The 20602-nt window shown below is 56.8% G+C and overlaps 1 protein-coding gene across 1 annotated transcript in view; it reads right to left on the bottom strand.

The window, feature by feature from the left end:
* The window catches only part of CACNG2 (calcium voltage-gated channel auxiliary subunit gamma 2), a 111709-nt gene that overhangs the window by 11712 nt on the left and 79395 nt on the right, over positions 1-20602 (bottom strand). Inside the window, exon 2 of the mRNA XM_045835028.1 lies at positions 3777-3860. Coding sequence (XP_045690984.1) covers positions 3777-3860 — 84 coding nt within the window. The remainder of the gene's footprint in view (positions 1-3776; positions 3861-20602) is intronic.

Raw genomic sequence — 20602 nt, 5'->3', positions numbered from 1 at the left:
GGCAGGAGCAGGAAAAGTAGGTATTTCAGACCCTTGACCAACCGCATCTCCTTTGTTTTCAAAATGCTACTCTTGGGTGGGCGGTTTCCAAGTTTTACAAACGGGGAGACTAGGGTCTTGGGGGGAAAGCACAAGGCAGAGCGGGGGCTGAGCTGCAGCTTAAACGCAGGTCTGTTGGATGCCCAAAAGGAGCTGTGCCCCTGGGCAGCCAGGGCCCGAGGAGAAGCCGCCCGGAGAGCTCCCGGAGGCTGCAGCTCTGCCCGGCGAGGCCTGTGGTCCCGCAGCGGCCGCACGCTCGGGCCCCCTGCTGGGCACTGGGGGTTGGAGACGGTTCAGAACAGACCCTGCCCTCAAGGTGGGCAGAGTCCTGCGGACCGTGCTCCCTGACCCTGGTAACAGCAGGAGCTCCGGCCTCCTTTCTGGAGCCCACTCTGCTTGCGCCCCGTGTCCCCCGAGTCTCAGGCAGGGTGAGTGTGAACGGTCGGCGCCAGAGATGCCTGGTCTCGGCACGCGGGGCTCTGGCATCTCTCTTTGCTGAGCCCCTGTCCACCCCCGTGGGTCCCCCACGTCTGAGACCCCTGTCTCTCCTCACAGTCCTCTGCTGTCCTCTGGAGACTCAGCAGTGACCTGTCCCACTGCCCACCCTCAATCATCTGGCCATCCCTAGTCCCGCCATCTCCGCCCCCCAAACAGCAACTCACTTCTCACCACCACAGCCACAGCTGGCCCAGCCACCACTGCCCCCGGGGACCTGGCCTCCGGGCCTTCACTGTCGTCCTTTTACTATCCCCGCCTCCGCCGCGGCAGCCAGAACTGACCTTCCACGCCAGTGCCCCTGCTCACGGTTCCCCTCTCAGAGACAGGTCCACTTTCTTCCCAAGAGGACTGGGCTCCTCTGCTCACGGACACCCTCCGTTCGTGCCCTCCATTAGTGCCCTCCATTCACGCCCTCCATTCACGCCCTGGGCTCTGACCTGCCAACACGCTGCCTTCTTCCTGCCCGAACACGGCCTTTGCTCTTGCCATTCCCTCCGCAGGTACCTGCCTCCCCAAACTACTCTCAGCTCCTTCTTCATTTAGAGAAGCTGTCCTAACCACCTATCTAGGCAACACCCCTCCCTGCCCTTTGCCCACCTCTCTGCCCTTCACCTATCCCTTCACAGCACCCTGAAACTATCCAGGGGGTGTTTGTGCACTTGATTATTGCTTGTTTCTTCCACTGAAATGTAACCTTTACGAAGGCCCTGGCTTTCTCTGGATCCCCCACACTGAAAACAGTGCCCTGGACATAGTGATTCCTTAGTGAATGGGTCATGAGTGAATGAGTGAATGGACGAATGAGTGCTTCTAGAGTCCAAGTGTCAGCTTTGGTGCTCCCTGCCCTAGGGACTCCTTCTGGAATGACCTCCTCCATGCTGGGTGAGGAGCCATGCCCCCTGGCACCCCACACTCTCTGCTAGCCTGTGTCGTGGCATACACCTCGTACTCCTGGGCCTGTCTCCAGACAGCGAGTGCTCAGGGGCGGGGCTGCTTCCCTGTCTCTCACGGCCTGCCACGTGGCAGAGGCATCCTGCAGACAGCTGACTCGGGCTCCACCCCCTCGGGTGCAGCCCCGCCCACCTCAGGAGAAGCCCCGTAAACCTCCTGGGGCCCCAGCTCTGCCCACCTTGTAGGGCAGAGGATCCTTCAAGAATGAGCTTTGTCTTCAAGCTTCTCCAGCCCACCAGGTTAGCGCTAATAGAGAATGATAGGAACTCACATCTTCCAGCTTTAAAAAATTACTTTTATCGTCTAGCCCAAAATTAGCACATTCTAGGCTGGGGCCAGCAAACTACGTTAAATGTGGCCTGCTGCCTGTCTTTGTAAATAAAGTTAAGTTTCACTGGAGCACAGCCACACTAATTGGCTTTCGTTATTGTCTGTGTCACTTTTGTGCTACAGGGTAGCTGGGACAGACTGTACAGCTTGCAAAGCCTAAAATATTTACTATTTGTCCTTGTACAGAAAAAGGTTGCTGACCTCCTATTAGAGATGCTAAAAAATATTGCTGGATCGAGTCCACTCAGACCCTCGGATCCTCCTGCACTGCTAATACACGCTCAAGTCTTTTGTCCCGGGATCGCAGAATGAACCCAACGCTCTAAGCTCTTCTCTCTTTGAGACTAAGGAAATGGAGGCACAGAATAGTAGCCGCAGTCACTGAGGAGGCCTCTGTGCTTTCTTTACTTAACAGACAGCACTGAGTGAGCATCTCCCGTGTCCCAGGAGCTGTTCTGGGCACGGTGACTCACGAGACGGTTCCTGCCGCGAGCTCTCGGCACCGAGCTCACACAGTACGACACCACTGCTGCGCTCCGCCGCCAGTGTGGCCCTGGGTGTGGGGCTCAGCTCCGCGCCCCCCTTCTGCCCCGATGTGCAGGCTGCACCTCTGCCGTGCGGGTCTCCCAGTCCAGCTGCTTCCCTGAGCGTCCTGCCCACCGGGCTCTGCACCACACGGTCTCCCTGGGGCCACAGCCCATGTCTCATTCATTCATTCATTCATTCATCTCTATCCCAGCTCTGAGCACAGGGGCTAGAGCATCCAGAAGGTGCTCAATCTGCCTTCACGCCGCTGCCAAACTCCTCCGGGAGCCCCAGACGTGGTAACAGGGAACGCAACCAAACGGCCCTTTAGGAATTCCATTTAAGAGCAGCATATTGCAAGAATTGATTTAGAAAAAAAAAAGATGAGCATTGTAAGATATTGTCTCCCCTTTAAAAAGAAATCTATAAATTGCATCATATTCCCTTCTTTTCTCTTCCCGGCTGCCGGGCTGACCTCATGTTTTATGGGCTTTTCAGGCTGACCCGAAATTGGGTTTGATGTGAAGAGTAATTATTGAAAGAGACGAGTGAGCCATATAATAAAATTCCTCCTACATTTTTCATGGGAGTGATCCAAGGGTAACACTAACCACTCTGCAGGGCGGGAGGGGAGGCGCGGAGGAGGGGTGCTCCCGGGAGGAGCGCCGGTCCCCGGAAGAGCAGCCCGAGAGCCTGGAGCAGAGCCCGCAGCCACGGCTGCTGGGGGCGGCCCTGCTGTCCCAGCTGTCAAGGACCCTCAGCCCCTCTCCGGGAAATCCTTTGCTCGGGGAACATTTCATCATGTTAGTTTTTGCCAGTTCTTGAGACATTTTCTTTGGGACTCGAATGCTTTCTCTTGATAATATGTCTCAAGTGGGTTTCGGATAGCAGCTATTACATCAGGATTTATCTTAGACTTCACTCGTGGGGGAAGAAAAAAATCTCATATATCGTTTCAGCGGAAGGTCTAATCTGGCACTGCCTGATGAGTTTCTTGATTCAGCTACTCAAGATGTATTTACTGAGGGCACTGAGCTGCAAACACAGTGCAGCCAAGATAGGCGGAGCCCTCGGCCTGGCAGCGTCGGTGGGACTGGGAGGGAGGCAAGGATCCCCCAGCACGGTGAAAGTGGTGTGCACTGGGGATCTGTTTGGGAGCATGGAGGACTTCCGGGAAGAGGTGATGTTTCGGCTGAGGCCCGGAGGATGAGTAGGAGTTTGCCAGGCAAGGAAGGGAGGGAAAGGTGCCAGGGGCAGAGGGCACAGCCCATAGGAAGGTTGGGCCCCCCGGACAGGAGGAAAGGAGAGGGGCTCAGCTTTTTGCCCGCCCCCTGCTGAGACTGGGATCGCTACAGAGCCCTGGTTTTCGGGGCTCTGAACGTTGGTGGGCAGGACCATCACCCTGAAGGAGATAAGAAACTGTGTGCACTCACGGAGGAAGTATTCTGCTGTGTCAGCTTCGTAATCTGCATCCTCTGGGAAGTGATCGATCTGCTTGCAGAGACCTTTGAAGTTCCCTGGAAAAGAAGGGGAGAAGGGATCCATGAGACGTCGTCGTTTCTGGGGTTCAGTGCCCACTGGCCTCTTCCTGACCTCTCCCTCTCCTGAAGCTGGCTCGGTCCCCTTGCTCCCCCTTGAGGGAAGGTCTTGCTTTGTCCGTTTGCACATCCTGCCGGTGAATCAAAACACACTCCCTCCCCCAAAGTGCTGGGGATCCCCTCCCCCAAAGTGCTGGGGGGAGACTCCGAACCCAGCCTTTCACTCCCACACGGAAGTTTCCCGAGCTGGGGACTGCTCCCAAGGCTAGACCGAGGCCAGAGGCTGATGAACTGTGAACCAGGGGTGTGTGTGGCCACCTCTGTGCCTCAGCTCAGCTGGGGGTCACTCTGCAGTTTGCGTGACAGAAAGCAGCTTTCCAGAGAAGGCAGGCCCCAGGTGGATGCTGACCAACATTCCCACAGCCCTTCAGACAAGCTTGCAAAGCACCCTCCCCTCTTCAGGGGCATGGAGTTCACGGCCCCCAGCCCCCAACAGCCCTGAAATCCGGTGGGGGGCGTGCCCCGCACTGGGGCTGGGCCCTCTGCCAGGCTCTTGGACCAGACGCGTTCTGGCTCTGCCAGAGGCCTGGGAGGGGTAGTTTCTCCATTTTATAGATGAAGAAACGGGCTCGGGGAGGCTGAGCGACTGAATACGCTCTCGTGCCAGGGAGTGATGGAATCAGGGCTTTTGACTGTTAAGTGTTTGCCCAGTGAGAAGGGGGGAACCGGCTCAGGTGGAAGAAGCCCCAGCTCAGTGCCACAGCGGGCCCTCACCGCGGCCGCACTGCGCATGAGTGAAGCGTGCAACGCACCCTCCGTGAACTATACACGGATGCGCGGAACAGAACTGAGAGCCGCGTCCGCTTCATGACAGCAGGGACTTCGGCGTCCCCGGCACCAGCACAGGTGCAACAAATGTCGGTTGACTTTCCCTGAACGAAGGAGTCGTCGGACCCGTGCCGGGGGACCTGGCGCAGGGAGTGACAGGCGGGTTCGGGAGCTGCAGGCCTCACCGAGTGCCTCAGTTTCCTCACCCGAAAGTGGAGGTGGGGGGCGCTCCGCTCGCGCAGGTTGTCACGGGGACTAAACGAGCTGACACACGCGAAGCGCTCAGAGCCGGGCCTGGCAGCCAGCGAGCCTGCCCGAGGGCATGGCTGTGAGAGCGAGAGGGACTGGACCACATTCAGCCGCTGACGCTTGGGATTTTTTTCCTGCAACAGTCGCTGACATAACCTAATTAATACAGCCCTCAGTTCATGTTAGCAGCTTATTTTCCTGTGGAGTTCTGAGCCATGTAGCCCATAGAGAGAGTTTCACTATGTACTGTAGCAAGTATTTGGGAATTGTAAAGCATTTTAACCCAAACCTATATATATTATATACACCTGCATATATAGGGCACATGAAGATAATTACATGAAGATAAGTGATTTAGGCATTTCTAGTTATTATTATTATATGCTGCATGTCACAGAAGAGATGGTTGACCTCCCCCTCGCCTCCCGTCCACTGTCTCTGTACCACATTCGCCCTCTTTCCCAACTTCTGCCAGAGAAATTCCCCGGGGCATGGCGGGGCTTCTGGCCACTTCACGGAAGCTTTGTGCGGTCCCAAGGACACACAGCATTTCGCCAGAATGCTCCCATAGGGCAGGTCTCTTCTCTGAGTGTTCTGGGCAATCCCTCTTCTCGCCTCCCCTCCCCCCGACCTTGCTGCCTCCCCATTTCTCTGGAGTCCCGAGCACCTCTCCCCTCTGCCCCCGTTGCATCCTGGTCCATCAATGGGAGGCTGCGACCTGCCCCTCGTAGCTTCCCACGCCCCTCTCCCCTGAGAAGTGTCTTCACACCGGCTGCTAAGAGGATATCATATCCTCCCTATTGTTGGAATTATAAATTAGCGTGTTTGGGAGCTCTTTGCAAAGCACTTTCGCTTTCTCTCAATTCAACCTGACAAATAGTCGGTGGGCGCCAGCTCTACGTGAGGCGTCTTATAAGGAGCCCGCGGGAGGCCAGGTGAGGAGCGCAGTCCTGACGTGCCCCGAGTCTCCCGATCAGTCAATGGGAGCGTGGGTTGAACCCCCGTGTCAACCCCCAACCAAGGCCTCACAGGCTGCGCCGCCACGTCCCTCTCCTCGGCGCTGCCCGCCAGCACCTGCTCCGCCCGCGGCCTGGCTGCCTCTCCGCGCGAGCCCGTGCTTCGGCCATCCTCGGGCTGACCGTTGGCTCCTAGTGCAGCGCCCAGCACAGAGTGGCAAAGCAATGCTTGTTGAGAGGCCGTGCAAAATAACCAGACCTCTCCCGTGAGGCCTCGGCCCGGGGGTCAACGGCCTGTCTGGCATCGCATGGTGGACATCTGAAAGGCACCGTGCACCCTGCAGGTCCACCCCTGAACTCACGGTCTTTCCTTTCCCTCAAGACTTGTCTTCCAGAGGCAGCGGCCGGCTCAGCGAACGCACGCCTCTCCACGGCCCCCCTGTGCGGGTCTCAGCCCAGTCATCGTTGCCCGCATCTCCCCCTCCGCGCGGGTCCCGCCCGTCGTGACATCCCGCTGCATTAGCTCCTCAGCGCCCCTCCAACCCACCGCTGTGTCTCTGTCCACAGCATCGCCCACCGCCAGGCCGTCATTCTTGCTCTCCTGGAAGACTGCAGTAGCTTCCCCCTGGTCATTTTGCACCCGCTCTCATCCCCGTCTGCAGTTACCACAGCGATCCTTTGCAAATGCCGATCCGATCAAGACGCCTCCACCTTAACGCACTCACCGGCTGCCCTGTGCTCTTAGGGAAAAGTCCAGCATCTTTAAGAGGGCCTGACCCGACCTCTGCCTGGCCTCACCTCCCGCCCACCTCCCTCTCTGTGCACACGCCATCTGGGCCTTCCTTCCTGAGTGCTCCTTCCTACCACAGGATCTTTGCACACGCTGGGCTGGCTGTCTGAGCCCCCGCCACATCCCAGGGTGTCTCCTTCCTTCTGCCTCCCTCCACTGCCCTGCATCGTGCCAGTGGGACGTCTACCACCTTGCCCGCTGCTCTGCATTGGTGGGGGAGACGTTACGGCGTGAGTGACGCTGGTGGCACGTTCCAGTAGAAGGACATTACCCAGAGAAAGGAGGGAGCGATGTAGGAGCAATGTGAGGGGCGGTGGGGTCCAGGACACAAGTGCACGAGTGGCCTTTGATGGGGGGATGATGGTCCATTCACTGCACCAGGAGGGCAGGGGCCGCCCCTGGGTAGACATGGTGGGAGCTCGTGACACTCCTCTTCTGCCTTTTCCATGTTCTTGATGAAATGGGGAGCAGGGCCATCAACTGGGGATGAGGAGCGGGAGGCAGGGTTGGATATTCAAGGAAGGAAGAAGGGAGTCAACTTTTTCCCCACGACAGAGGGAGAGACATGAAGTGTGGGTGTTGGTGGCTTCAAGGTCCCTCTTGAGATTCTCGGTTTGCTCAGGGCACAGTTAGTGTGTCGCTGCCGTTGATCGAGCTGGAGAGTGGCCGCCCTTGACCAGGACGGGGGTCTGGGAGGGGAGCAAGAAGGCGAGGGAGCGGTCATGCAAACCGACAGACCCCAAGCTGCATGAAGAGGTCTGGGGTGGGGGTCAGAGAATCGCTGGAGTCGGGGGCTCACGGGAGTCCGGGAGTGGGTGCGACAGACTGAGGTTGTGAAGTGTGGTTGCTGGTACTCTCAGGGTCAAGTGCAAGCCCATGAACTGGGTAGCACAGGTGGCGAGGAGGTAGGGATGACATTCAAAGTATTTAGCAACTGGAAAGGTCACCCAAACTGATATGTAAGATAAAACCAAAGTTCGTTTTTATTTTCTCCGTACATCAAGTGTGTATGACGACACTGCTTACTAAGTTAAAAGTTGAAGTGCAAGTGATTCATCAAATTATTCTAATGAGCCCCAAATTATCAGTTGGTTTTTAGAAATTATTGGTGTGGTCTTTTGATGATGAGCCTGTTACAAGCTAAATGATGGCCCTGTCTGGGTCCCGATTTGACACGGGGAACCCCGCCGGCTGCTCCGGCCCTCCCTGCTGCAGTACGAGCCCCTGCGCCCCAGTGAGCACCGAGTTCTAGTGCTGAATTTCTCCTCGTCCAGCCAGCCGGAGGACTTCCCCGTGAAAATAGCCCTCAGCCCTCAGCAACCCAGGAGGCAGGGCTCCACGGCGCTGGGCGTGGTAGAGGTGGTGGTGGCGGTGAAGCGAGGCAGCAACCGCAGACCAGTGCTCTCCCCGCACCGGTGTGAGCAGCGCAGCCTGGCCCTGCCCTCGGGCTGGGGGAAGGGTTTGTCCTTCTTGGGCCCGGGAGCACCTCGACGCAGCTGTGCTTGAGCTGAGCCTCGGGGTGTGCGGAGCAGCAGGGCTGAGGCACAGGGCTCACCCTCCCGCCCACCCTTGGGGCAGAGGGAGAGGAGAGAGGGGGCCTGAGTCCCAGGCCCTCCCCGCTCTGCTTGTCAAGCCCAGGAGCCACCCCTGCCCAGCTCTCTTCCCTGGACTTACTGGGGGTGATCTGTGTGAGAGGTGGGATTTCAGTGTGTAACCACGACCTAGCGTCTGCCGGCCGAGGCAGGGGGCACAGGGCAGGCCAGTGCTAACTCCCCAAAGAACAAGGTATCCCCGGGAGTGAACGGCAAGCCGCTTAGGATGTCGGGTAGAGAAAGCGGGATGACTTCCAGAGAGGCAGGGAGTTTGGAGACGAGACCGAGCAATGGTCTACAAACAGCAGCGAGGAGCGAGGAGGGTCCTACCACCTCCAGGCCCAGGGCTGCGGGCCACGAAAACCCCCACGTAAGGGGTCGCAGGGGAGGGAGCCAGGCTTCCGCCAGAGCAAGAAGGGAAGTCGAGAATGTGGGGACTGGGGTTGCGGACAATGGGATAAAATTCCAGAGAGCCCAGGGCAAGGACTTGGGGGGCTGGGGGAGGCTGGAGATCGGGGCAGATTAGGGGACAAACGGAGCTCTGAGGGACAAATGGTTGCTAGAGAGGAGTGACAGAGGTGACCAGGGTCCCAGGCCAGAACGGGGTTGGCCCCAGCGGTCTCTGAGGCTGACGGTGGCAGCGAGGCTGTGGGCGTTAGCCGGGTGTGCGAGGGATCCCCAGGAGCGCTTGGAGCTCTGCGGTCCCGGACTCGGTCTGACTGCTGTGGCCATGAGGCTCGTGATGGGGAGGTGGCGCCAGCGCACTCCCTCACCTTCGGTGGAATTTAAGTTTCATAGAACCTCCGTGCCAACAGACATCACCACAGCCAGTGAAGAGTGGTGGCATCTCATCCTGGCTGGGGGATCAGTTGGTTAGAGTGTCGTACCAATACGCCAAGGTTGTGGGTTCGATCCCCCGGCAGGGCACATATAAGAATCAACAAATGAATGCACTGATAAGTAAAACAACAAAAAATCAATGCCCCCTCTCTCTTGAAAAAAAAAAAAAGACTGTTTTTCTCTTGTTTTCTTGATGCCAGCCGAGAGGTACCCTTGCCTTCAGGAACACAATCTCAGGGAAAGATACAGAATGTAAACTGATTCTCTAGGATGTAACGTCTCACCTACTGTAATTGAGGGATATATACGTCTCATGGGAGCAGAGTTGTTCAGCTAGCATTTATGGAGTGCCGACTGTATGCTCTGCTCTCTGTGCAACCTGCCAAATTCAGGAAAAAATATACTTTCGGTCCCCACAGAATCTGTAGTCTCTGTGGGGGACAGAAAGCAGAGGCTGTGGGATAGCAGGACCTGTGTTGTGACGGGGCAGAGCCTGTCTGGGTGCACACAGTAGGTGTCTGCGTGTGTGAGCCTCCTGAGGAGGAGGCAGCTGAGCTGCTGTAGAAGGTAGAGAAGGAGTTAAGTTAGCCTGGTGTGTGTGTGTGTGTGTGTGTGTGTTGGAGTGAGATGAGGAGGTGGTGGAGGGTGAGAAGGGATTCTCAGAAGGGACCAGCAGGAGCAAAGTCAGGGAAGTGCTGGGCACTCCAGGGGAACACACCATCTCGGGGGTCGGAGAAAGTGCCCCAGGTCGGAGTGGGGGGAACAAGGAAGCGGAAGGTAGTAAGTAGAATGCTGGAGCCGGCTGGCCCCGGCTCGTGGCCGCCGACTGCTGGTGTCTGTTCCGAACTTGCATGAGCAGCCTGAAGTCGGCCACAGTGCGAGCATTTATTTGCACCACAGAAACTGGCCAGTTGCACGACTCGAGGTCCTCTTCACTGTCCAGAGAGCCAGCCCCTACACCTCCACCAGCACACCGCTGGGGGAAGGCCATCCCGTGTGAGGGGGCGGCCGGTGGGAAACATGGCATCCTGGTGGGACTGGAGATTTTAAAGCACGTTGGTCCTATTTAGAGCGCAGGGTGGGCAGGGGTGCCGGAGATGGCTGGAGAGGGACGGGGGCCAGAGGTCCAGGTGAAACTGCCCACTCCCCGCACAGCGCTGGCTTTGAGCTTTGGGAAGATGAGGAGAGACTGTAGGGGAGACACTCCCACCGTGACTGCAAGCGATTATTCTGCCAAGGAGCCCAACAACCATGAAAATCTCCGCTGAGCCCCCACCCCAGAAGGGCAGTGATGCCGCAGCAACCCCAGAGCCGGGCGACTCCAGGCCAAGTCCAGACGGACAGGCCAAGGGCTGTGCCTAAGGCTGCCGCAGCCCTGCCTCCAGGAATTCACCATTCCAGGCTGGAGGTTTCAGCCTGCAGGTATTAAGTAGTTTAAGAGGTTTCATCAGCTTTGTAAAAAGCACATTACTATCTCATAACACCGACTGCTGTCTCATATCTTCGAGATACAATAAGCTCTTCACAGACCTGGTCATTAGGGGCTGCAGAGACGCCGTTTAATTTTCCGTGTTTCTCGGGGAGTCGTAGGAGCAGCACGGCTGCGCGGGGGGAGGGGCCGAGCCACAGGGAGGAGGCCGGCTCCGTGATTTTTTAAGTGAAGCAAATGGAGGGTTTGGTGGGAGCTTCTTTCTCTGTGTTTTAAAGCTTTTCTGCTCCGTGCTTTGCTGGCAGGGCCCGCCCTGAGGGCAGGGACTCAGGTGCCCTGAGTGGCCGCGGTGCCAGACTCGCCCTGCCTGGAACAGCAGCCCGGCACAGCGCTGTCGGCACCCGCCGGGGCCGGAGGGCTCGGAGCAGCGGCCTCTGCGGTTCGCTCGCTCGCCCGTTGTTCACTTGTTCATGGGGCTAGAGCGGGCGTGAGCAGGTTCTGTGACCCGTCTGTGCCTCAGTTTCCTTAGCTGTAAAACAGGAATATTGACCTCTGCCCTGTGGGGCGATTCTGAGGGCTGAGCGAGATGACAGCAGTGAAGGCCCCTAGTGAGCTCCTAACCCAGGTGGGGCATTCAATGGGTGTCCTTCTTCCTTCTCTTTCTTCTTCCAGCGACACCTCTTCCAGGAGGCCTTTCCTGGTTGCTCTTATCTGGAAAGACTCTTTCCCTGCCGTGGCGCCCATGCAGTGCTTCAGGGTTTTACTGAGCGTGGGAATCGGCTGGGGAGCTCGTGAAGCCCAATCCTGCCTCAGTGGGTGTGGCACGGGTGGGGGGAGGACCCGAGATTCTGCCTTTCTCACAAGCTCCCAGGCGGTGCCGACACTGCGGGGTCTCTGAAGGACCCCACTGCGGGCTGGGCCGTGAGGCTTCCCGGCCCTCTCTACCCGTGGTAATCGTGCTCTGCGGCCCGGCGTGGCTGTTCGGGAGCACAGGGCTGCAAGTCTGAAAGCTCCTCGAGGGCCGGCCTTCTTCTAGAGAGTCCCCTGAACACACCGCGTTTCCCTCGATTCTAAGAGGCTCGCACGCACATCTCCACGTTTCTAGAGTTGGGGCGTGTCTTAAAATCCGATGGGTTCATTTACCACAGTGTGTCTCTTCCCTCCTGGAAAACCATTGTTATATCGACGACACGTCTTCAAATCAGTGCTGATGGCTACACGACGAACGTTTACGGAACAAATGGACAGACAAACGGATGCAGTGTGCGATGCGTGCCCACGCGCGCACGTGCGTGGGCAGGGAGTGTGGCGCACGTTCCATTCTCCTGAACGGATGGATGTTGCGCCAGCTGTGAGAATTCCCCAGGGCGCCAGGAGATTTTTGCGCCTCTCTTATTAAAAGCCTATTTGATAATAATAAAATGTGCGCGGACCCCACAACCCAGCAATTTCTCTTAGAAACTTGCCTTGAAGGAGCCCTTGCGTGTGTGCGCGCCAGGAGATGGGCAGAGAGTGTCTGTAACGGCCAGACCCTGGGAACAGCCCCCATTTCTCTTGTCCAGAGAACCGCCGCACCTTGGATACGTGGCTATAAAGGGTCAGCGGTGAGAGTGAGGGGATTAGAGCTACACGTGTCAGCACAGGGGGATCCCACAACCATACTCTTGGACGTAAAAAATCAGGCCACATGAACATCAGGCCACGTGGCTCCATTTTCTCGAAGTTAAAAACTTGTGCAACTAGACCACAGGTGCTTAGAAATACACACGTCTGTGGCGAAACTGTAAAGTCGAGCAGCACAATAATACGCGCGGGAGTCAAGAGGGTTCACGCAGCGTGGGCTGGGGCCTGCGGCAGGGAGCGCGTAGTGTCCGGGGGAGGCTCCGCCCCTCGGCCTGACGCCGGATGCGCACGCCTCGCTGTGGCCCGGCCTGCTGGTTCTGTCCTGGTGTCCTGTCCTCTCTGTCTTCCCACATTTTGCCCGGACACATGGCCCCTACAACGTAGACTGTATCTCCCAGCCTCTTGTGAAGCCAGAGGTGGCTGTGCGACTGAGCTCTGACCAGGGGGCGTAAGTGAAAGTGGTGGGAGCAGCTTCTGAGAAGTGTCCTTCATGGGATGTGCCCTTCTCAGCTCTCTCCTCTGGGCACCGGGGCTGTGGAGGCCCAAGGGCTGTGGGGGTCAAGTGTGGAGAGCTGCATGGCAGTGGGATTAGGTGTGGACATGTGGGCCACACCACCGTGGCGTCACACCAGCCCTGGATGTCTTATCTCTGGACCTGTGTGATGAGTCAGAAGTAAACCATCTTTTGTATTTTAGTTTAAGGAAATGTGGCAGCTGATAATCCTAATGAACACAATCGTACATGTTAAAAATAGTTTTTTATATGTATTTAATATCAAACATATTTTTAAGAAGGCAATTTATTGACCCCCTCGGTGCTGGCATATAGCAGGTGCTCATTAAATATCTATAGAATAATGGAATGAATGAATGAATGAATGAACTAAAAAGTGCCTCAATGTTCCTCACAACCCCTTTGTTCAGGATAAACTTTTCTACTGCGTAGTGCCCGCTGTGGCTGTCACTATGGAAAGAGGTAGGTGGGAGCATCGCTGAGAATGAGCAGGTGACAGGCCACGTCAGCCTTGGACTAGGGGGCCTGGGAAGGGGTGTGAGACGATGGGACTGACCTCAGACAGGAAGGATGTAACAGATCCTAATGAAGATAAGCCAACTACAGTTGTGGATTGCCAGTGCTTAGAGGTTGTGGAGGAGGCTCCCGGAGATGGTGGTTAGGGCCCCGCTCTGGGGACTCTAGGTGTCCTGGGCTGGTGGGTTGATATGGTCCTGACCTCACCAAGACTGAGAACTTACAAGGATGTGGCCTCTGAGCTTCAGGGCACTTTCAACACGGCCTTGAGCCCTCGAGCCTCAAAAGTGCTGGCACTGGAGCAGGCCCCCAGGGACAGGAAGACCCCGGACGCACTTCACACCACAGTGCGATCGAAAGCCTGTCCCCAGGAGGTTAAGGCATAGATACCGGCCTAACCTCAAACACTCCCTGAAGTGGACCATGAAGAAACCGTCCCCAAGTACGGATCCATTAATTCAACTCTGACTACCAGCGAGGCAGCGGAGGTCAGCGGTGAGCTTCCGAGCCTGGCGGCGTGCCACCTGGGTCGTGTCCCAGTTACAGCACCAGACTTCTCGGACCCTGGGCCGTGTCGGCACGATGGGAGGCGGGGCGACCTCTCTCACGCGGCGCGAGAGCTGCGTGCAGCACCGTGTTGAGAGGGCTCAGCACAGTTCCTGGCACTTAGTAGGGGCTCGATAAGAGGCAGGTGCTATTTTCCATTGCCAGACCCCATGCTGGGGCCGCTGACGGGTCACACACCCAGCCCCTGCCCTCAAGAAGCTCACAGACTAGTCACAGAACGGTGATTACGCGCCAGTGCATCGAGAGAGCTCCCTGGTGGAGACATGCCCAGGGTGTACAGGAACCTGTTACGTTTAGATCCTGCCGACCAGCACTGCTCAAATGACTGTGTCAGCCCCAGAGCCCCAGGAGCAGGCAGATAATGAATAAACACTGTCATCTGCCAACGGCCCCACATCCATCTTGAGGAGCCTGTGGTGGCGCGGAAAGCTGGCCGTGCCACTCAGCGAGAGAGCTCGCCTCTGAGTCCCCTTCCTGCCATTTATTAACCGTGCAGTCTGGACCCACCCAGGGTTCCCGCTAGTCCTCGGACCCCTGAGTGCCTGCTAGGTGGGGCGGCCAAGCGGGTGCCTGAGAGAGGGTATCAGTACAACAGGGTTCCCTGTCCCCAAGGACTGTGAGTTTAGGAGACACCTGGACAAGTGACGAACGTCAGTGACCCAGAGGGAAAAGGACAGCGAGGGCGGGGCTGGTGACAGCTGGCCCCCGGGGAGGGGCTGGCATGAGCCACATACTGGGCTGGGCGTCTTACGTTTCCTCCTCCAAAACCTTTTCCTATTGTCTCCAGGTTAAAGGCGTGGGAATGGGGGCACAGAGAAGTGAGGGAAAACATCTAAGGAGCCACTGTCAGTGTGAGTGAAGGAGCTGGGATTTGACCCCAGACAACGGGCTTCTAGGTGACCGATATGCCCTGTTGTCACGGCAGAGCTCGGGACACTGAAGGGTGGGCAGGAGGTTGCATGGCTCAGTCTGGGTGGTGGTGGGTTGCCAGGAAGGCTTCCTGGAAGAAGCCCCATCTTGGATGAGCCACGGAAAATAAGGAGAAGCTGGCAGATGCAGGGAAGGCCCGGAGGTGCGAGGAAGAAGGGCAAGGGTTAACCAGAGAGAGGACGGGATCCCGAGGCCCAGAGTGTGGGTCTGTCTGAAAGACAGATGGTTGGTCTGGATGTAAGTGTGTGTGTGTGTGTGTGTGTGTGTGTGTGTGTGTGTGTGACCAGTTGGGAAAGACAGTGGCTGAGGTCTGATTATTCAGGGCCTAATAAGCTGTTCAGAGTATGAATTTAGGAGCAACAGGGAGCCCCTAAGAAGTGTTAAGCAGGGGATTAGCGTGACCAGGCGTGTGCTTTAGCTGACGGCCCTGGTGGGTGACTGGGACTAGACTGGAGGGGAAGACCGGAAGCCGCAAGCCTCGTCCAAGCCACCAGGGTCCCTTGCCCGGACCGCTGTGACAGGAGCAGTCCAGGTGAGAGTTGGAGGTGGCGTGGCAGGTGCGTGCGGTGGGGGTGGACAGAAGTGGGTGCATACGAAGTCATCTGAGGTCATTTATCTGTAAAGTGGGGGAACGGGCCGTGCTGCTTCCCTGCTGGTGTAACTCAGCGGATGAAATGAGAGCTGCTGAACCCACTGGTAGATGACAAAACCCCGTGCAGAGGTGCAGGCCGGTCAGCACGGCCACCCCCGGGGGATGAGCCCTCCCTCCGAGCACACACCTTCCGAGTCCTGGACAAACTGCGGCTCTGACCCTCACTGGTGTGTGACCTCGGGCAGGCCACCTTCCCTCTCTAGGGTCTGACCTCCTCCTTTGTGAAATGGGAGGGAGGGGGTTTAAGAAGGAGTAAGACAATGTACAAAGAATGCGGGACGAACACCAAGCCCATCACAACATAAACGCCAGGGAAACAAACATCCCTACGGAGGTGGCTCCCCCGCTGTGGCTCCGCGTGCAGAGGTCGTGGGGCCTGGCTGCCGGGACGCGTCCCGCAGGTGTTGTCTTCCGAGAGACACTCCCTGCTACCAGCGCGTCCCGAAGGTCTGCAGTGTGGCCCCCAGATTCCTCTGCGGAATGAAGAAATGCCAGTGGCCTTTCCCGCTTTGCAAAATCCACCTTAAATTTCTGACCACTGATTTTCCTCAACCCCGTCTGGCTCATTTTTAAAAGCTGCTGGGGCACACTCGATTCCAGGGCAGAGCTCCAGGCCAAAGTGGTCGAGTGCCGCCTAAACCACTGACCCACAGATGCAAGCGCATCCCGCGACGAGGAACCACAGGCCCGGGGCTCCCTCTAACCGCACTCTGGCTTCCGAGCCAAACGAACGCCTCGCTCAGGCTCCTCCAAGGCTCCCGTCCCCTGCAGCACAAGGAGCAGGCGTCTTGAGGCCCAGGCGGCCTCAGCTGTGTCCAGCTGGGCCCAGAGCTGCCCCCTGGCATGCTCTGACTCTCCTCTCCCAGCGACGCTGGTCTCAGAAAGGCATTCGCCCCTTCCCCACTCCTCACCTTCGCTCACACTCACGCTTTCCCTCCCGGCCAAACCGAGCTGCCCCCTCTTTTCCACCCGAAACAACGCCCATTTTACTGGCCTAGGAGAGCTAGGAGCCCCGGGTGGGAATTCTACAAGCAGGGCCAGACCAGGTGAGGTGCGTAGGTGCAAAGTTAAGGAGGCACTTGTTCTCAGGGTCGCGCAGGTGCGCAATTTTGCACCTCACCTTAGTCTGGCCCGTGAAGCTCGGCACCTGGCCGAGTGCTGCGGTTTTCTGAGCTGCCTCCCGAGGTAGTGAGAGCCTCCTGTCATGGGAGAGGTTCATGCAGAAGGTGGTTGGCCGCCTTTTAGGGACGCCGAGGAGGGCATTTCTGGGAGGTGGACTGGATGATTCTTTCGTCCCTGGAAGCTAGGATTTGAAGAGCCCTCCCCGACCCCTGCAGCTGGGTGCTGCCTCTCCCTCCCTCTCCTTCCTTTCAGCTCTGCCTTCCTGCACCCCCCCGAGATCATCCATCTCGCAATTAACCGCAAGACTGCCCCAAGACAGCTCTCGTATCGCTGTCCCGTCTGGTTATTTCAAACTGCACCAGGGTATGTGCCATCTTCCCAACAGCGCTCTGTGTGCACGAGGACAGGGATCGGACGGCATATTTTCCATTCTCTCTCAGGGGGTGCGGGCCCCTCTCTGGTATTCCTTCAAAGCCCTCTCGGTGCCAGTACTTTATGTCTCACCTGGTTTACTTACTGCACCAGCCCCCCCCCCCCACCCCATGAGCTCTGTTGGTAACCCTTCTGCAGATGAGGGGCTGGAGGCTCCGAGTGCTCGATACGCGTTAGCTACCCCTTTCCAACAGACACTCAGGACGGGTGTTATCGGAGCGCCTGGGCGTACAGCCTTGCGGAAGGTGCTTCGTTGCTCAGGGCCCCGGTTTCCTCACTGTAAGGTGGGATAAGATATTACCTACTCTCCCGGTTCTTGCGATGGTCAAGTTAGTGTCTGTGGAAAGCTCTTGGAGTGCTGCATGCCGTGAGCTCTCGGGACAATTATTACTATTGTTCCTGTCACGGGAGTGGCAGGTCGTGACATATCCAGAAAAAAGGACGATCCGAATGAAAGTCTTAGGATTTCCAGGTGTTTACAAAGATCACCCAGGTGGGAAGACAGGCGGCTCCCCCGCAGGGCCTGCGGTTCCCTCGGAGTCGTCCCTCTCGCCAGCAGAGAGGGTCCTCCCTCAGAAACCACTCGTAGGGATGTGACCTGGGTCTGCCTGCTGTGACTCTAATGGGCAGGGCTCGGTGCCTGAGGACGTGGTCGCCTTTGGGGAACATGAAAAGAGAGTTCTTTATGGTTGCAAAACCATAAAGCTGAGGACAAGATTTGGTCTTTCACGTTTGATCACTTGATTGATTAAGAACACATTGACAGCCTTCTCTGTGCTAGGCACTCTGCTAGGGAAGCAGATAAGGATGAAACAGTCAGAATCTTTGCTCTGAAGCCTTCACAGTCAGGGTGGGGTGGGGTGGGGCTCGGGGGAGGATGGAGAAATGGAGACAGTGAGCCCTGGCCCCCCAAAGCCAGCCTGTACCGAGAAAAGCAGATGAGCCAGCCAGGCCACCTTCTGCCCCTCCACCACAGTCCCCGCGGGCAGGAAGGGTTCTGGAGGGGTGAGGAAAATTACTGAGAGAGGCTGCAGCCGATCCAGACGGCTCGGAGAGGACAGGGATCGGGAGGGAGGTGGAGGCGGGCGCTCTCGTTGACGGGCGTGCGTGGAAGAGATGGAGGCAAGCTCTCGGGGGACCTCGAGGCCTCTGCCAGCCACTGAGGAGCGAGCAGGCTCCGGAAAGGCCTGCTCTGCCCATGCCTCTGGTCCACCCTTGGCTGCTAAGAGCAGCACTTCGGTTGCTGTTGGGAAGCCAAACGCTGTTTGCATTTCTGTCACTTAAAACAGTGTGGTATTGTGACACTCTGGAATCTGAAGATAAGTGTTTAATAAAAGGATTCAATTTGATATGATGTCAGAACTTAATTAGATCCACAATGCACAGAGGGCTTTGCAGTTAGGAGCTACTTCAGGGTCTTGTGTGTGTGTGTGTGTGTGTGTGTGTCCCCGGTGCCATGGAGGGTTGGGGCTGGGATGGTGCCTCCCAGCCCTGAGGCCTGCAGGTTCTGGCTTAAGGGCACTGCTTGTGGCGGCTCTGGCAGTGGTGAAGGAGGATCCCGGCCCACTCCACGCTTGGAAGCCTGCATTTTCTCAGACTGCGGCTGCAGCACGTGGCTGTAAAATGGTGCAAAGGCATCTAACCTGTTTGAGACTCAAGGTCATGACCCCCAGCCGGGTGAGGACTCCACAGAGGAAGTCAACCCTGGAGAGGTGAACCGTCTTTAAGGTCACTTGGTCCTCACCCAGGGACACTGAAGGTCAAGGCTGCTGGAAACGTCAACAGCTGTGTTTTCAATCCCAGCCAAGGCGGACATTCCACAGGTATGTGCCGATACAGCTACACTGGCTGCTAAACACGACCACCGTCCAAACGCTCCCCGATCCCCCTTCTCTTCACTGCCCAGGCCTTGCTGGTGCCTCCTCCAGGAGCTCCCCGACACCTCCATTTCTTCCTTCCCAGCAACTAACATGTCAGAGCCATACATGTGGGTGTCTCAGGATGCTGTTCCAGCACCACAGCCAGCACCCCACTTTCCCTGGGCAGGGTCCTGGCACCAGCAGTGGTGAACTATGCTGGCTGTCGTGCAGTTTCAGCCTGCAGAAATGACAGCAGTCCGGGTGACATGAGGTCATAGATTTAGAAGCACAAGCTTTGAGGTCAGACCCACCCACCCCCGGAGTCAGCAGCCTTAGCGCGGCCCACTGTAAGCTGTGCGAACACCCTGAGCCCCCGCTGTGCGCGAGGTTAATAACACCTAAGTCAAATTGCTGTTGTGAAGATAAAAGAACACAAATAAGGTGGGTGTTCCAGGGCATCATGGTTAGCACTTTAGATTCAGGCTTCAGAAATCCAAGTTTAAGTATCAGCTGGACGTTTTTAAACAGTGTAAAATGTAGAATTTAAGAGGACAATATCTGGAGCAGACTGTCTAGGTTCAAGTCCCAGCTCTGCCACCTAGAAGCCATCACCTTGGGCAAGAAATGTCACCTCTTAGTGTCTCCGTTTCCTTACCTGGTGAATGAGATCATAAATATCTTCTGAGTTGGTTGGAAGAATAAATAAGCTAATCGACTTGGGAGAGTGTCGGCTACATAGTAGGGATTCAGTAAAAGTTAGCTGTTACTACAGTATTATTATGTAAAGTATCTGGCACATGGTAGGTGCTTAATAAATGGCAGCACTTTGAGAATGGTCCTCACTGGTGCTCCCCATCACCCTCATCACCCAGTGTTTTCTATACTGTGTGCAGCCCCCCAAACCTCATACTTCTGGGAGGAAAGAAGGCCACCTCATGGTGTGGCTTCTGTCCTCCTCCCTGTCCGGCCAGCGCCTGCCTGGTTATTCGGCTAGCCATACCCTCCCCGGGAGCATGCGACACGTGTTCACAGGGAGCCCTCCCTGCGTCTCCTCAGTGCTCATTTCCCCAAGCATACCACGTCTCCCACCTTCCAGGCTATGCTGCCGCGTAGTAGGTGCCCAACACATTTTAAATCACTGAGTAAATTAGGGAGCCCAGACCAAGGGAGTCTTTTGTCTTAAGCTCAGAAGAGGATGCTTTTTACCAGGGATTTACTGGCTGTGGACATTTCATCAGACACGCCCCTTTCCACTGATGCTGTGATTTCCAAGGCGTGTTTTGCTCGCGCTGGCTGGAGGAGTGCTAGGAGGGGACACACCGTAACAGGGCTCCCTTGGAGAAGAAGTTGGGGAGGTGTTGGGTTGGCCACGGTTAAACAGGTCTCCCTACCGTAGGGCTTTTCAGAGCCTCTACTAGGCTAATTGCATTGTCGGACTCTATGTGGTACAATAGTGCACAACCTTTCCAGAAATTCATTTCACTACAGACTCCGTGTGCGTGTGTTTTATCTCACGGGGCTACAGTCTTTCCATCATCCTTTGGGAGACATTGTGCTTCACGAATCTTAGATTTCACACCTGTACGTTCATGTAGAGCAGCGGGTAGTGAAAGAGAAGTGTACCAAGATTTCCAACACCCTTTTCTCTTTTGAGTGCTAGCGTGGGGAGCCTTTTTGACCACATCCTTACTGTGTTCCCTGGCCTATGCCATGGCCTCTTGGCATCATTTGACCCAGCTGAGCACTCCAGTCTACTGATGTGCCCTCTTCCCTTGGGGCCTGGGACCCCTCTCCCCACCCCCGTTGCCTGGTTTGCTTCCTG

The sequence above is a fragment of the Phyllostomus hastatus genome, unplaced genomic scaffold, assembly GCF_019186645.2.
Source record: "Phyllostomus hastatus isolate PE091 unplaced genomic scaffold, TTU_PhHast_1.1 phas_contig_198, whole genome shotgun sequence".
NCBI classification, from domain to species: Eukaryota; Metazoa; Chordata; class Mammalia; order Chiroptera; family Phyllostomidae; genus Phyllostomus; species Phyllostomus hastatus.
This window is presented reverse-complemented; position numbering and strand designations above follow the sequence as displayed.